Raw genomic sequence first — 17847 nt, forward strand, 5'->3', positions numbered from 1 at the left:
CGTTTGGATCTTAGGTGTGCACAGATTCCTTATCTAGGCACTTACAGATAATTTCTTGGGTACCGGAACACCTTGTTTTTTCCTATGTTCATTTCTCCAGCAGAATTCTCTACTTCCTTCTGCAGGGCCTTCTGCTCACCCGAAGCACTCCATGCTTGCAAATAAATCGTCTTCCTTTTGTTTCTTTCTAAACTGCTCACACTGGGACAGTCAAGAACTATGACAGACCAGCTCTTCTTTTGGAGGTTTTCTTTTAATATCTGTCTACACCGTCTTGGCTCCTTGATGTGGAAGTATCTCGGGACATTTAGAGCAAGGAAGTCAGGCGAGGGACTGGGTGATGCTCATAGCCAGCACCCAGCACTTGAAAAATAGTTGTTGGATGGATGGATGGATGTGGATATGTCAGAGATATGTTGCAAAATGCAGACTTGATCAACATACATTTATTGAGTACCCACTGTATCCCACTGTGGTGCATGTTGCAACAAAAGGTAAACAAACAGAGGACCTACCTTGGACTAGGAAGTTTCTAAAATCCCAGTCCTAGCTGTGTTATTTACTCCCTTTCTGTATCTTTTCACTCTCTATGGTACACCTAGTGATTTTCAGGATCACATTTTAGCTAAGGAATCTACCCATTGCATAAGCCCCACATAGGAAATTGTGATCTACTCTCAGCAAAATCCGGAATCAAAAGTGCCCCAGTTCGCTCTGTACCCCCAAACAGCTAAGAATCCCCCAAATGCTTAGCTTCCTGATCTTAGGGGTTCCTGGTTGGGAACCCTCCGAAAGAACGGACAGCACGTCCGCCAGAGGGTGCTGTGGGGGCAAATTTGTGCCGGGAGGGAGGCTTGACCAGTGACCCTCAGAGCCAGGTAGGCGTCTTGAGTAATTTTCATTCTTCCTGGCGTTGCCTTCCCAGCCCCTTGAACCATCGCCGCCCCTCCTCCCATAGGTGGTTTCCCCTCGATAATTAGCCATTTTCGGGGACTTAAAGAGTGCTTGCTTTGAAAAGACGCCTGGCTTCTGTTCCTGATACCCCGTGGCTCGGGCCACTCAGGTCACAGGCCGGTCGGGCAGGGTGGGTGGGTGGGTGGGGACCTCCCGGGCTTCAGCGGCCCGGCGCCGCAGGGGCCGCGAAGGGGTTAACCCGGCGGGGGGGAGGGGAGGGGGCGCGGGCCGCGCCTGCGCTCTGCCGCCCTCCATTGTCTCCACGGCGGCGAGGAGCGCCGGCGAGCGCAGCCCGGGACCGAGCGGGGCGGAGCGGCTGGCGGGGCCGGCGGCGGCTGGAGCTAGAGCGCGACGCGACGCGACCGCGGCTTCCCGAGCTCCGCCTGGCCGCCCAGCGCCGCAGCCTGCCCGAGGCCTGGAGGGGTCCGGGCCGGCGTCCATGGTCGCGGCGACCTGAGGAGGGGGACGCGCCCGGCGCCCCCAGCCCTCCTCTGCCTGCTCCTGTCCGGCGGGCGGCCTCCTCCGGCGCCTCCCTGCGCCCGCCCGCCGCCTCCCTCCCTCCTTCCCTGCGGCTCCCCCGGCTTTCGGGAGCCCGGGGGCGGCCTGTGGCGCGCCGAGACCGCGCCGGACTGCGCCTCTTTGGACCTTGAGGGGAAACATGCGTTTGGCTTGGATCGTTTTAAATTCTTAGTTTGGGATCCCCGCCCGCCTGCCTCTTCCGCCCCGCGGGTTTTCTTTCCTTTTTTCTTTTTTTCCCCTTTTTTTCCTCCCGGTCTCCTTTTTGACTCCCTCCCCCTTTATGCTCGCCCAACCCTCCCCCCGCTGCTGAGAAGTGGGGGAGGGTCTCGGCCTCCAGGTTCCCGCCCCACCGGGGCCCGGGCGAGCATGGGGGGCAAGCAGAGCACGGCGGCCCGCTCCCGGGGCCCCTTTCCGGGGGTCTCCACCGATGACAGCGCCGTGCCCCCGCCGGGAGGGGCGCCCCACTTTGGGCACTATCGGGCGGGCGGCGGGGCCATGGGGCTGCGCAGCCGCTCGGTCAGCTCAGTGGCGGGCATGGGCATGGACCCCAGCACGGCCGGAGGGGTGCCCTTTGGCCTCTACACCCCCGCCTCCCGGGGGACAGGCGACTCGGAGAGGGCGCCCGGCGGCGGAGGGTCTGCGTCCGACTCCACCTATGCCCATGGCAATGGTTACCAGGAGACCGGCGGCGGTCACCATAGAGACGGGATGCTGTACCTAGGCTCCCGAGCCTCGCTGGCGGATGCTCTACCTCTGCACATCGCACCCAGGTGGTTCAGCTCGCACAGTGGTGAGTCCGCGGGCGGTGGAGGCCTCGGAGGGTGGAGTGCAAGGGAGGGCGCGTCGGGGCGCCCCAGACCTTCTCGCGCGCTTGCGAAGATTTGGAAATGGAGTGCGCGACCTGGATCCGTCTGCTTTCCCTTTGGTTCCTGGGGATGAATGGGATATCTATCCTCTAGAAAAGAGGCTTCCTGCGAGGCTGCGGAGCCGGGCGTATTAGGACTTCAGGCGTTGATTCACTTGTGGATGAGCAGAGCAAAACCTGCCTATTGAAGTCCCGTTTATTGGCATCACCATCCTCAGAAAGGAGGTTTTGTCTGGCTTATAACAAGTCGGCCTCGAGGCTTCCTCTCTGTCACTGCAGCATTGTGCCTGCCTCACCGTTAGCAGAGAGGGGGATCCACTTTGACCAAGCAGTGTCTCTCGAACAAAGAGTGTGAAAAGAAAGAAAATTGGGGGCAAGTGTTGTTTGGATTAGGGCTCTCACTTTCGCTGGGAGAAGGGGGTGCCCAATTTTGCCAGTCTCCTGCTGGAGATCCGTTTGAATTGGTAAAAATGGAGCAGCCGGAAGGCTGCTGGCATATAGACAGGTGTGGCCTGCTGAATGGAGGGCCTAGCCAGGGAACCTCCCTCTGAGGCTTTGCAGGACCAGGGCTCTGGTGGCGGGTGCTGCATGCAGTAGGTTTGGCTCCATGACTCTCGCATCCCTCCATCTTTTTTCTTCTCCTCCATGCTAAGTGCTAGGTCTTCCTGGTGGTCTGTATCTTTTTGTAATGGGGAGGCGGCACTTGATTGCCTGCCTGTTGGTACATCACAGGGCAAGAGGCGGATTCAGAGAATCTGGATGAATTCATTTTGTGAACTTCTGGTGACAGGCCAGCAAAAAGCTGGAGGAGGGTTTCCCAGGCCTTGAGTGGCAGGGCGGAAAAGGCACCGGCAGGAGCTTCTGGAGGAAAACAGGTCTATCGGCTCAGCTAACCTGAGAAGCCAGGTTAGGCTTCTAGAAAATTGGTCACGAGGGCGTGGGGCCGCTATTTGCTAATTGGCAAGTTGAAGTGAAGAAGTTAACGTATTCAGACTTCTTTGAGAGAGTGAAGAAAATCTAGGTATTGTGTAGAAAGAAGAAAGATTGCTTTCTGGAGGATGTATCTGTTGGATCGCTGTTCTAGCTATGGTTGAAATAGGGTAGACTTTTGGAATCTTTTTTAATTTCTGGTAATAGGTTGGCTTTTGGTTCAGTTCTATAAACTTTAATTTGTGAAGTAATTTTTTGAGGGGGAAATAGTGACTGATTTAGGGTACCACTTGAAAGTGGCTTTTGAATTGCTAAAATGGTATTTTAGTCCCTGAACAGACCTCTAGATAATCATTGGAGCTTCCTCGACCTGCATCAGTCTCTTGCTCTGAATGAGATGCAAGGTGTGACTGCTTTGGGCACTTCGAGACATTTGATCATTTGTAGACATGTTGAAATTAAAATTTTTTTCTCCACAAAATTTGGTCCAGAAAGAGTTAGCTATAGTTGTGAGATGACGGTGGTTAAGTTTTTGAAAGAACCGTCATTAGGATCCGATTTTAAACTGAAAAACACTGTAAGAAGATTCTCTCTAAAATCACAGAATTTTGTGTGTTGCAAAACAAATGTAATGTTATGTAGACCCTTGTCTGGGAAAGGAGTTTGCATTTGGCTAAAATTTCTTATCTGTCTCTTACTAGAAACTTCATTTCCTTATTCCACCTGGTACCAGGTTCCATGTTGGAGTTAAGAGCTTACAGTTGGATTCCAGAATTTCAGACTCTTCAGCTGTAAAACCTGAGTTTAATTTTTTTCATCCAGCTGTGGTGAGGGTAGGAAGAGCCACTGAACCATGAGAATACAGGAAAAGTTGGGGCATATTAATCCCTTTGGGATTGATAATAAAGTGTGTGTGAGGCTGCTCCTAATATTTTGGGTAATACCTTCTTTTTTGAAATTATTTATACACCCCCCCCCCCCCACACACACACATATATGTGGTTTAAAGTAATCTTTATGCCCAACTCATGCTCTATGGAATGAGCCAGTCAGGTGCCTCAGGTAAGAAATTCTTTGTAGGACCGTCCTGTCCTTTTGTAAGACATGGCCTGCCTTACATGCCCATGACATGCCTCCACAAAGTTTCCAAATGTTCACGTAGGGGTCGGGGGGGGGGGTGCATCACCCTGATTGAAAGCCACTGCTTTAGGAATTCATTGTTTTATTCAAAATTAAATAATTTTTCCTTTGCAGTTCACTTGATGTGAGCCTTCATATTTCCACTTTTGTGCAATGGTGGTTCTGTCTCACTTTCCGGAACAGGCCACAGGATCTTCCTTCCAGGACATCCTTTTCCTCTCTTGTTTATTGCTGTAAGAGGAGAAACTTGTTTCTATTTTGGAGCTTTTGAGTAAGGTCCAAGCCCTTTTTGCTCTTGTGTCACAAGAGTGGAAGCGTAAGGATTTCAGTGCACAATTGAGTAGATGCCTGGAAGTTGATGCGATGCTGTTGCTTGTGTTTTTAAGGTGCTTTTGGAACTCTTCATGGGCCCAGAAAACAGTTGTCAGTGAAATAAGTAGGGGAGCTCAATGTACACGAAGCTTCCTCAGAGAGAGTGAGCTGATGTTGTATCTGGAGGTCGGATACTGGGGTCTCGGCCCCTCCTGGGAGTAGCTATGACCTTGGGTAAGACACATCACCTCTCTTGAGCCTCATCTTTGTTATTTTTAAAATAGATGTGGAAATCTTTGGCAGTCAGCCCGTAAAGGTTGTTCCCGAAAGCCTGTGAGGATACGTAGCCATCGCATCTGTTCCTACACTTCCCCAGGTTGTGACCCTTATAATTGGAATGCTTTTCCTTCCATTCTGTACATGGGATAGGTCTTTCTGGTCCCTTCGAGTTCTACTTAAATTTCTCCTCAGAGGCCACTCTTAAAAATTGCCTCCCTCATGTTAATCTCTCCGGTGACTCACCTATTACCTTAACAGCACTTAACACACTTTGTAAGTGTTTTATTTATCCTTTTAGTTTTTCTATTTAGTTTGAGTTTTAAGCTTCATGAGAGCAGGGCTGTGCCTCTTGCTTGCTGTGGTATCTCTTGCACTGTGTGTGCCTGGCACAAATACTTCTCGAGTGAATGAATTGGAGTGCCTCGTGTCCATCATCTTTTTTTTTTTTTTTTTCAACGTTTATTTATTTTTGGGACAGAGAGAGACAGAGCATGAACGGGGGAGGGGCAGAGAGAGAGGGAGACACAGAATCGGAAACAGGCTCCAGGCTCTGAGCCATCAGCCCAGAGCCCGACGCGGGGCTCGAACTCCCGGACCGCGAGATCGTGACCTGGCTGAAGTCGGACGCTTAACCGACTGCGCCACCCAGGCGCCCCCCATCATCTCTTTTCATTGTCACAACAATTCTAGGAGGTGGGCGTTTTTATTCCCATTTTACAGGTGAGGAGCCTCCACAAGGTCAAATAGCTAAGAGGTGGCAGAGCTGGGATTGGAATGTAGGTCCCCCGTGTGAGAACCTGGGCTCCTGACCATTACACTCCACGGCCTGCCATCCTGAAACACCGGGAAGCTGGGTAGTGTACTGGAAATTGTACTGGCCTGCGAGTCACAGGGCTAGGCTCATCTACTGGTTGCACTACGAGTTAACTGCCTGACTTGTGACCGTGGGCAAGTGAGTCATTTAGCCTCAGAGTCACCGTTTTGTCACCTGTAAGGTGGAGATAACACCTGTCCTGCTTACCTTTCAGAGTCATGGTGAGGGTCTCATGAGACAGTGTTTACAAAAGCCAAATAACATACAAAAGGAAGGTGGTGTTCCTGTAGGGGCACTTCTCTGATAGTTCTCTGCCTTTCATCGCTGCAGAATTTGCTGGGCAGAGAGATTTAGAACTGTGTGAACTGTTTCTCCAGAATGGAAGCTAGTGCTCTCTATTGAAATCTGACCTACATCGACAGGCCGTTGATAATAATGAATGCCATTGAGAAGAGCTGCTTTATAAGATGAGAGTTAGTGTCCCTTTCTTTCCACATTAAAATGTAAAATTTTGCTTTAAGGTGTTTAACCCCCTAGTGGTTTTCTGGGTGGTGTTCTGGAGGTCTGGTCATTCTTTTTTGGTGGTCCTGTTGATCTCAGAACATGGATTACTGAATGTTGGGGGGAAACATAGAGGATCCACCATGTTAGAAGGAAGAGGTTGCCTATTTTCTGGGTCCTGCTATAAAATGGTCACTGAGGGTTTCAATCCAGCTTCTTAGCCATGTGCACGTACACATGTGCATATTCAGAAAAATCTCAACTGTTCTCGGTTGTCACCAAGTCTTCGACTGGGGCTGATAGAAGGTAACTTTTGATAAATCTTTGAACATGCTAGCAGGATATCTCATGGATTCTATTTGCCACCATGCTGGCGTTCTCAAGTGATTTAATTGTCTCTTCTTAAATAATTAAAGAGAGTTGCCAACCCTGTTGGAGTGGATCAGACGGCCTCCCTGTGCCTCACCATAGGTGTGCGAGAGGTCATGGTCCTTTACATGGTTTCTGGGGAAGGAAAGCATTCTGTGCTCTTCAAAGACCATGATGGCTCTCCTGCTCTGCAAAAGTTCTATTCTTAATGAAAATTTTTCGGTAAAGCAGTTTTTAGTTCTTTGTTACCATGAGGGCTTATTTTCTATAAAGTAAAAAAAGTTCCCTTGAGAAGCTGATGATTCCTTGAAGGTCACAGTTAACTCTTCCTCATTGAGGTTTGAAGGGTGTTGGAAGAAACAATGGTTTCACTCTTAAAGTGTTTGTTTTATGGGACATGTACATTTTGCTGTTAAACAAAGACACACCCCAGATATGTCATAAGGAATACTCTGAGCCAGGCCACTCTGCACCAGAGAAATACACCTCTAGTTCCTTTTGGGAAAAGGAACATGCTTTGTATTTTACAAATGTGATATTCAACCCAAGCTTATTGGGCACTAACATTTTGGCAAATCTGGTTATAAAACTAAATTTCGATTTTGACAGTTTCAGAATTGGAAACAAATTCATAGAGCAGTGGTGGTAACTTAAATGGACGAGTCTCATTTCTGCTTACCCTTAATTAGGTTTTTTTTTTGTTTTTTTTAATATATATTTTTTAAGTTTATTTATTTGAGAGAGGCAGAGACAACATGAGTATGGCAGGGGCACAGAGAGAGAGAAAGAGAGAGAGAGAGAGAGAGAGAGAGAGAGAGAGAGAGAATCCCAAGCAGGCTCTGCACCGTCAGTGCAGAGTCTAATGCGGGGCTCAAACCCACCAAACCGTAAGATCATGACCTGAGCTGAAACTGAGAGTTGGGCGCTTAACGACTGAGCCACCCAGGCGCCCCTAAAATAGGGGTGTTTTTAATGATAGTGGGTCACTGAGATTATAGTACTAGAATCTCAAAGTTAGCTCAAAACCTAAACCCTAATCCCAGTCTTTTAGAATGTTAGAGGAGTGTAAATTGCCATCTGTTTCTTTTCTAAGCTTTGTCATGGCCTAGTGTGTATCAGACTGTCTCTAGTGATTACTGTGGGTACAGGCTTGAATATGAAAAGGGACTTTTCGGAGACCCAGCAGTTTTCACTTCTGAATCTTCTTTTCTCATAAGAACAAAGGTTTATCCTTGAATGCAACAGTTGGGTTCCTGGTTGTTGTTGTTGTTAAGTTTATTTATTCTGAGAGAGAGAGAGAACACGAGTGGGGTAGGGGCAGAGAGAGAGGTAGAGAGAATTCTAAGCAGGCTCCGTGCTGTCAGCACAGAGCCCAACGCAGGGCTGCAACTCATGAACTGTGAGGTCATGAGTCTGAGGCTTAACTGACTGAGCCATCCAGGTGCTCCAGGGTTCCTGGTCTTGATATTTGAGGGGTGAGTTGTAGGTATGATTGAATAACCTGAAGACCAACAACCTTCAAGTGAGAAGCAAATAAAGAGCCAAGTTTAGTCTTTTTTTTAAATCTTTTTTAAAATGTTTATCTTTTTTTTAATGTTTATTTATTTATTTATTTTTGAAAGAAAGAGTTCGTGAACTTGAGCCGGGGAGAGGCAAAGAGAGAGGGAGACAGAGAATCCCAAGCAGGCTCTGTGCTGCGGGCTCAGAACCTGACATGGGGCTCGATCCCAATATGCTGTGAGATCATGACCTGAGCCAAAACCAAGAGTGAGACGCTTAACCGCCTGAGCCACCCAGGTGCCCTGAGCCAGGTTTAATCTTAAAGCAGCAGCTGGAGTAGCTTCTCTCCTGATGAGACTGTTTACAGTGAGTTCTCCCTGGAGTTGTTAGAAGTGACAGTACAGCCTTCCTCTGCTGGAAGTAAAGAGGAAGGGGGAATTCACTGGGACCAAGTTAAAGGAGGCATTATAATTTCTAGTGCCCTCTTTGGGTCTATAACAAGAAGGAGGCAGACATAAACAAGCTCCCCTGATTTCTGTGAATGGTTCAAAGGGTTTTCAAACTTGACTCTGCCCAGTATTCTCTAGGGGGTTTGTTAACAGTGCAGATGACTGGACCTCACTCCCAGAATTCAGTGGAGCGAAGGAGAGACCCAAGAATCTAAATTTGTAACAAATGATTCTGAAAATTCTCTTCCCAGAGAAAGAACTCTAAATGCTTTTTTTTGGTGCACTCATTAGCATGCTTCTCAATATTACTAAACGGATCAAGTATCTCCTAAGCAGGATCCATACAAATGTTCCTTTCACCTGCTCCCAAAGGGTAGCGTCACCCAGCAAGAGCATTGCTCATTGTTTGACGGTTTTCTTTTACATGGAACTAAGCATTTTTCTCCAGGAGAGAGGCGTGAGCCCAGCTGCCTTGGTCCTGAGAATTGAAGTTGCTCAGAACAGAAGAGAGTTGTGGCAATGTCTCCTTTCCTTCTGTGCTTGTCTTCCCCCTGATTTTCATTCTAAGGCACAGCTGCCTTTGGCTGCTTGTGCTCTTGAAGGGCTTACGGAGCTGTATCCTCTTTTATGTATCCCCAGCCAGCAGCTAGACAAGTCAAGATCCTAGAATGAATCCAAACTTTAGATGGACAAAATACCTATTTTTTCTTTTCTCTTGCAGACCCAAAAGTAGGAGACTTTTTGAGTGTGTGTATGGAGATCTGTTGCACTAAGACATTTATTTATTCAATTGGTATTTATTGAGTGCCTCCAGTATACTAGGACCTGTGTCAGGTGGTGGGAAGGTATGTTCATTACAAGACTGATTAGCATTACTTTGTTATTTCTAAGGATCTTTGCTTCCTTACTCCATAAGAGAGAGTCTGAATATTGCAGCTTATGGGACATTTTCCCTTCTTCCTCGGTTTTTCTCTTGGATAAACGAATTCAAGGTTTTGTCCACGAGGCTGCTACATGGATGGTATTTCCTCCTTACTCTTCACTGATACTCTTAATTCTTTCCTAAACCCTGTTTCTGGGCTAGAGTAGGCGATCATCTCTTTGCGGTTCTAGTCAAGTGCTTGTTAAAAATTCCTCCTATATCCTAATACAAGTGGTCCTTTATCTTCTCAATGAGAATATCAAAAGGAAAAACTGTTTTTCAGGCTCTTCATGTGTATATTTGGCTTCAGTATCTTTGTCGTCCCTAGGGCCACTTTTCTTTCTGGTCATTGAAAACTGTTTTCTAGAAGCATGATCCACCACTTTAGTAATCTTGTCTCTATAAAATTTATCCCAAGCCACAAATACCCATAAGGAAATATGAGGAACAGTTTTAACCCTTGTATGTCTCTGAGCTCCAGACACTGTTGATACTCAGTGCTATTTTAAGTGATTTTTAAAGCCTTGTTTATGATAGCCAACATTGGTGATCAAATGTCCTCCTCACCTCCCCCAAATGATTATTAAATGTGTGTTATAGTCAAGTATTTTTTTGCTGAGAGTAAAGGGTTTTAAAAAAAGTGCTCCATGCTCAGAGACTTAATATGGACTTTAGCTCTAAGAGGGTGCCTTGATTTTTGGAGAAACCTCACCTTATATTTAGGAATTATGCAGTCATCTTTATCTTAGTGAATTAGACTTGTCGTAGCTTGGCTCCAGCTTTCTCCCCGGTAGTACCTTTAGCCCTCTAAAAAGTATAATTAAATAAGCCGTACTTCACAAGAAGTTGTTCTAAAATTGGTCGCCTCTGCTGTACAATGTCTTTTAAGGTCAAAGTTGATTTGTTAGCATGCGGGAGAAACTTAAATCTGGAGTCTCCCAATGATTTGGGACAGAGGTAGGAGAACCCAAAACCCTAGACCCCAGCGATTTTGGTCATTTTGTCCATTGCTCAACTCTCTGGAGATATTTGCACTTGTTTCTTCTTCAGTAACCCTTTTTTTCCTGCTAAGAGGGTGCTTTTCCTTAGTGAGGGTCATTAGAATTCTTTTATCCCGCCACTTGCCTAAGTACTCTTGGAATCCTATAAGGATTTGAGGGAGTCCTTGGGATTCCAACTCAAACCAATGAAGTACTTGACTACCATAAATATTAACTTTCTGTGCAATTGTTCTCTTCTACTTAGATCATTTACACTTTTAACGCCCACTAAGATATAATGCCATCTAAGTCAGCTTTCCAGAGAAACTTTGTTAGAATGCCACTCACTACTATAACAAGCATCACCAAATACTCATGTACACCATATATTATTAGTTTTCCTCAGTCCTGGTCAGATCTGACTAAAATATTCATACCATTGCAGCCGGTTGCCCTAGAGAACTCTGGCAAGTCTAATACCTGTGGTGAGGGCTGGCTTGCACACTAGCTGCCTTCCACCTTAATATCTGACCAGCCCAGTCTTGTTGGCTGTGTTTAATTCATCTATTCCCTACCTCCTCTCTCGGCCCGGAGGCCAAGTGCAACATAAAAGGATGGCGAATCTAAGCATCTGCAGTATTTTGAGGTATAGGAATCGCCTATGAAGTGGCAGACCTTTGAGAAATAGTATTGTGAGCTGTTCTGTTTTTGCTGTGGCTTTGGAAAACCTTTGGATTCTTCTACTGAAAATTTGTTTGAAAAAAAAATCTTTTTAATGAAACAGTGTGAGTCACAAAGCAGCCACTCCTTCTCATAATAGCATTTCTCACCAGGGGAATTTTTGGTAGCTGTTGGGGGAGGGATTTGAGTAGGTTGTGGATGATAAATCCCTGGGTAGAACATAACCAGAGGCTGCCATATCAGAACTCTGGTGCTTTCCATGCTGACAGTGAGCCCTGAATTCAAAGTGCAGGACAGCAGAATAGAATGGGGAGGACTGTGCTCAGTGAATAGCCACAGTAGCATGACCAATGAGATTGGAGTTTGACATTCAAACTCAGTTCATTAAAACACCTTTGTAGTGTGAAAGGATCATGAAACTGAGGCCTTGGGTCAGAGGCCCTGAAGCCAATTTACAGGAAGAGCATCACTTTTCTTGTTAAGGGAAGGCTGTGGACCTAATGATGAGAATGTAAGAGTCACAAGTGTGCCTCCTTTTTCTATATTGTGAAATGGTGGCATGGCACTTGACACTGACCATGAGACTACTTTGCAAGGAGATGATTCATGTGAGGTCATCTGTGCTCTTAAGATTTTAGGTCTAATAAAGTGTTTAGAACGACACCCAAAGTGAACACGTTATACAGCCAGCCCTCTGTAGGATGTTGAAAAGGATACACTAGAGATAGTAAGAGTTTAGAACTAGCAAGGATTATGCTATCAGCATCCAGAATGCTATCCTCAGCATCTACCCAAATCTGAGTTTTAACTGTTGCCAACTTCAGTGACTTACAACTCTTCAGTCCTTGTGTCTGAACCAGTCTTATGTAAGCTACAGAGGAAAGTCTGAAAGGTTATTACAACTGTGTTAAGATTTGCTTTCCTTTGGAAAGTCGTAGCTGTCTCCACTCTGTTTTCCTGGCTTTGTACTTTTCTTCAAAGCCTCTTACCAGTTCTTCCAAGGCCCCAGAGCTCAAAAAAAGGGGAACAGGAAGTCAGCGTTTGATGCCTAAGAACCAGCAATAGGAAACAAGGCCCAAACAAGGGACTCAGAGGGGGATTTCTGGGCCTTGAAGCTATCAGGCCTGTAGGATTACAGATCCATCCTTCGGGGATGGCCTTGAAATGAGGAAAGAGCAAGAGGAACCTCTGCTTCCCTGAGCGGACTACTTTTTCTTGGGTGATATGGTGTAGGCTCAACATTTTTAATTGATCCCATAATTACAAAGTATCTTTTGCCTAAGGAGTTCGAAACACTTAAGGTAAAAGTGATGGTCACTTTTTAAATTGAGTTTTTAATTTTAATTCCAGTGTAGTTAACATACAGTGTTACATTAGTTTCAGGTATACAATGTAGTGATTCCATGCATCACCCAGTGCCCATAATGATAAGTATACTCTTAATCTCCATCCCCTATTTTACCCACCCCCGCCACCCACCTCCTCTCTGGTAACCATCAGTTTGTTCTCTAATATTAAAGGGTCTATTTCTTGGTTTGTCTCTCTCTCTCTCTCTCTCTCTCTTTTTCTTTTTTTTTTTTCTTTTACCCTTTGCTTGTTTGTTTTGTTTCTTTTTAAAAAAAATTTTTTTTTCCTTAACGTTTATTATTGAGAGACAGAGAGAGACAAAGCATGAGCATGGGAGGGGCAGACAGAGGAGGAGACACAGAATCCGGAACAGGCTCCAGGCTCCGAGCTGTCAGCACAGAGCCCAATGTGGGGCTCGAACCCACAGGCCGCGAGATCATGACCTGAACCGAAGTCAGACGCTCAACCTACTGAGCCACCCAGGCGCCCCTGTTTGTTTTGTTTTTTAAGTTACATATATGAGTGAAATTACATGGTATTTGTCTTTCTCTGACTTATTTCGTTTATCATTATGCTCTCTAGCTTCATCTGCGTCATTGCAAATGGCAAGATTTCATTCTTTTGTAAGGCTGAGTAATATTCCATGGTGTGTGTGTGTGTGTGTGTGTGTGTGTGTGTGTGTGTGTGTGTGTACGTACGTATATATATACATACGTATATTCCCCATCTTCTTTATCCATTCATCTATCTATGGACACTGGGCTGCATTCATAGTTTGGCTATTGTAAATAATGCCGCAATAAACAAACACTTTTGAATTAGTGTTTTTGTACTTTTTTGATAAATACCCAGTAGTGCGATTACTGGGTTGTAGGGTAGTTCTATTTTTAACCTTTTTTTAAAAAATGTTTTCTTTTATTTAAGTAATCTGTACACCCCAAGTGGGGCTTGAACTCATGACCCTGAGATCAAGAGTCACATGTCCTTCTGACTGAGCCAGCCATGTGCCCCTCTTTGTGTGTGTTTTTATGCCAGTACCATACTGTTTTTATTACTACAGCTTTGTACCATAACTTGGAAAGTCTGGAATTGTGATACCTCCAGTTTTGTTTTTCTTTTTCAAGATTGCTTTGGCTATTTGGGGTCTTTTATGGTTCCATACAGATTTTAGAATTGTTCATTTTAGTTTTGTGGAAAATGCTGTTGGTATTTTGATAGGCATTGCATTAAATGTGTAGATTGCTTTGGTTAGTATAGACATTTTAACAATATTTGTTCTTCCAACCTATGAGCCTGGAATGTCTTTCCTTTTCTTTGCGTTGTCTTGAATTTCTTTCATCAGTGTTTTATAGTTCTCAGAGTACAGGTCTTTCACTTCTTTGGTTAAGTTTATTTCTAGGTGTTTTATTGTTTTGGGTGCAATTGCAAATGTTAATTGTTTTCTTAATGTCACTTCCTGCTGCTTCATTATTAGTGTATAGAAATACAACAGATTTCTGTACATTGATTTTGTATCTTGCTACTCTACTGAAGTCAGTTATCAGTTCTAATAGTTTTTTTCTGGTGGAGTCTTTAGGGTTATGCCATCTGCAAATAGTAGAGGTTTTACTTTTTCTTTACCAGTTTGGATGCCTTTTATTTCTTTTTATTGTCTAATTGCTGTGACCAGAACCTTCTAGTACTTGGTTGAATAAAAGTGGTGAGAGTGGACATCCTTGTCTTTTTCCAGACCTTAGGGGAAAAGCTCTCAGTTTTTTCCCATTGAGTATGATGTCAACTGTGGGTTTGTCATATATGGCCTTTGTTATGTTGAGGTATGTTCCCTCTAGACCTATGTTGTTGTGGGTTTTTATCATGAATGGAAGCTGTATGTTGTCAAATGCTTTTTCTGGGAGGTGATAATCACTTTTATAAAATAACAAGAATTATTTCCTTGCCTCCCTTTTCCTTGAGGGTCCCCAGGGTACATCTTGTCATAGGGTCTGACCCTTCCTTTTTTTGTCCATTCACTCATATTAGATGAACTCTAAAGTTTCAGTCCTATGATTGAAAAATGGAGGGGCGCCTGGGTGGCTCAGTCGGTTAAACGTCCGACTTCAGCTCAGGTCACGATCTCGCGGTCCGTGAGTTCGAGCCCCGCGTCGGGCTCTGGGCTGATGGCTCAGAGCCTGGAGCCTGCTTCCGATTCTGTGTCTCCCTCTCTCTCTGCCCCTCCCCCGTTCATGCTCTGTCTCTGTCTCAAAAATAAATAAAACGTTAAAAAAAAAAATTAAAAAAAAAAAGAAAAATGGAAGTCACAGGGGTTTATACTCTGTCAATTTGGTACATTTCAGGAAATCAGGTAGTGGTGTGGCTCTGAATAGGAGCTCTGGTCTCTTGGAACCTTTTTTAAAAATCTACTTTAGACATTCAAAAGAGGTAATGTATTTACCTATCAAACAGATTTATGAATAAACTATTACAGATGTAATTGCATTAATCCACCCAGTTCCCATATTTTTCCTTCCCTCCCCAAAGGTAATGGCTGCCTGGCTCTCCTGTTTATCATCCTTTATATGTTCATAGTTTTATTGCATGTTTCTGTCTAAAACGATACTCATTTAATTCATATAAACTTTATCATAATGCCTCTATCCTCTCATACCCCTCTGTATATCCCAAATGGATTTGAGATCTGTAAATCCATTGTACTACTTATTGTTCGTGTTGACACATTCATTTTCACCGTTGCACTCTGTTGTGTGACTCTATCACAAATATCACCATTTATTGGCGCCTGGGTGGTTCAGTCGGTTAAGCGTCTGACTTTTGATTTCAGCTCGGGTCATGATCTCACAGTTTGTGAGTTTGAGCCCAACACAGAGTTGGGCTCTGTGCTGGCAGTGCGGAGCCTGTCTGGGATTCTTTCTGTCTTTTTGCCCCTCCCCTGCTAGAGCTCTTTGGCTTGTGCTTGCTCTCTCTCTCTCTCTCACACTAAATAAGTAAATAAATAAGTAAATAAACGAACAAACATTAAAAAAATTTTTTAATATCACCATTTATTGATCCATTCCCTTATAATGGGTATTGAAGTTATTTTCAGTTGCTTTGAGAATTTTTTCTATGTTTCTTTACATACCCGAGTGAGAGGTTTTTTTAGGGTACATCCTTAGTCGTGAAATAGCTGGATCATAGAGTGTATGTATTTTCAGCTTAAATGAGATATTGCCCAGTGGCTCTCCAATATACTTGTACCGATTTACATTCCCAAAATAGCATATTTTTACTCCCTCTGTGTCCTTGCCAAAACGTGATATCGTCATACTTTAATTTTTGGCAAGCTCCGGTGGGTATGAAATGGCATATCACTCTGATTTTGTTATATATTTGATAATATGTATTCATATACAACTAATACATCAGTATTAGTTAATCAAAATGTTTCCTCGTCTATGAAACGCTTGTTCATGTCTCTTGATGTTTATGTTGGATAGTTTATCCTTTTCTTACTAGTTTGTATGAATTTGTGTTTTTGTTTTGTTCCCAGATAATAATTATTTGTTGTCGTATGTAATGCAGATTATTTCTCCCAGTTTGTGGCTTATCTCTCTTTTTTTTTAATGTTTGTTTATTTTGAGAGAGAGTGAGTGGGCGAGGGGCAGAGGGAGAGAGGGAATCCTAGGCAGGAGTGCGCCACCAGCACAGAGCTTAACAGGGGCCCCAATGCCACCATCATGACCTGAGTCGAAATCGAGAGTTGGACACTCAACCGACTGAGCCACCCAGGTGCCCCTGTGGCTTATCTCTTTATTCTTTTGTGATTTGTTATAGTTAACTGTGTAATTGAATATTCCAGTGTTTTTCCTTATGCCATATGTGTTTTATGTCTTAAGAAAGACTTGCTTATCACTTTCTTACACTTTTTTCTAAAAGCTTTTAAATTTTGCCTTTCATATTTAAGTCTTTAATCCCGGAGAGTTAAATTGTTTGGATGGGGTAGGATAAGGGTATATTTTCTTTTCCATAGGAATACTAGCTCTCCTAGCAGCAAGTGAAGAATGATAAAGTCCTTTACCACTGATTTGCAAAGCCACCTCTGTCATATATCAAGTTTCCTTCCTGGCCTGTATTTGTTCCTGGGCTTCTTGTTCTGTACCATTGGTCAATTTGTCTATCCTTGTGCTAACACTTTCTTAATTACCGTGGCTTTATCTTGCTGTGTGGAAGGGCAAATCCTTTCATCTTGTTATTCTTTTTCAAAGCTGTGCTAAGTGAAGCTTTCTAGGGGACAGATAAGGGAATCAGGATAGAATAAGCAAAATGAAATACAGAGTCCTAGGGCTGCTCTGTTTATAACTGGTATTCTTCATGACAGGACATCTGGCCAAGTGACCCTAATGGGCAGTTTAAAAATTTTTCCCTTACTGTGTTGCACAAACAGTAACATTTCCCTATGTCTTTGTATTGCAAACAGCAGAATAAACAGTTCTTTCTGTATGTTATAGACAACAATAAAAACAACAAAAACCAGTTAGCTATTTTTGGCACTTTCTGCTCCTAGAATCAGCTTTGTCACCTTCTGTGGGAGAAAAACTGTTAGGGTGTTTATTGGAATTACATTGAGTTTATAAAATGCCATCTTTATAAAATTGAGTCTGCCTGTGACTCTGATGGGATTGAACTTACAGATATAATAGAATTTTAAAACATTTAAAAAAAATTTTTTAAATGTTTATTTTGAGAGAGAGAAAGAGCGTGTGAGCAGGGGAGGAGCACAGAGACAGGGAGAGAGAGAATCCCAAGCAGGTTTTGCACGGCCAGCACAGAGCGCATTGTGGGGCTCGAACCCACAAACCATGAGAACATGACCTGAGCCAAAATCAAGAGTTGGCCACTCAACGGATTGAGCCACCACGGCACCCCAAATTTTAAAATATTTTTAAAGCTTTGAAATGATTTCGGATTTGCAGAAAAATGGCAGAGTTTGTACAAATCAACATTGCATTTCCATCACCCAGAATCCTCAGATGTTACTAGGAAGACCTAAATAAAACCGCATGATCTAAAAGTGACACGGTGTCTGAAGGGGTGGCTAGGTCTAATGCTGAGGTGTGTTTTCGTCAGAACCCAAGCAGATCCAGTTCCAACCTTTGCTCCTGAACTTTTTGCTATGATCCCACCTGTGGAGATAGGGGCTTCTTTCAGGTCAAATCTGCCTCAGCATGACATGAGACTCTCTCGTGGAGGCTTAACTCAGCTAAGCCAGAGGTGCCTTCGTGGGAAGAGTGGGATCCCCCTTTTGGGAG

The 17847-nt window shown here is 44.3% G+C and overlaps 1 protein-coding gene across 3 annotated transcripts in view; it reads left to right on the forward strand.

Moving 5' to 3' along the window:
* Window positions 1-1197: 1197 nt before the first annotated feature.
* ZNRF1 (zinc and ring finger 1) overlaps window positions 1198-17847 on the forward strand; it is a 100997-nt gene continuing 84347 nt past the window's right edge. For all 3 annotated transcript variants that reach the window (XM_045443553.1, XM_045443551.1, XM_045443552.1), the window contains exon 1: window positions 1198-2263. In XM_045443553.1, coding sequence (XP_045299509.1) covers window positions 1840-2263 — 424 coding nt within the window. In that variant the 5' untranslated portion in view covers window positions 1198-1839. The remainder of the gene's footprint in view (window positions 2264-17847) is intronic.

This window comes from Leopardus geoffroyi, chromosome E2 (genome assembly GCF_018350155.1).
Source record: "Leopardus geoffroyi isolate Oge1 chromosome E2, O.geoffroyi_Oge1_pat1.0, whole genome shotgun sequence".
NCBI classification, from domain to species: domain Eukaryota; kingdom Metazoa; phylum Chordata; class Mammalia; order Carnivora; family Felidae; genus Leopardus; species Leopardus geoffroyi.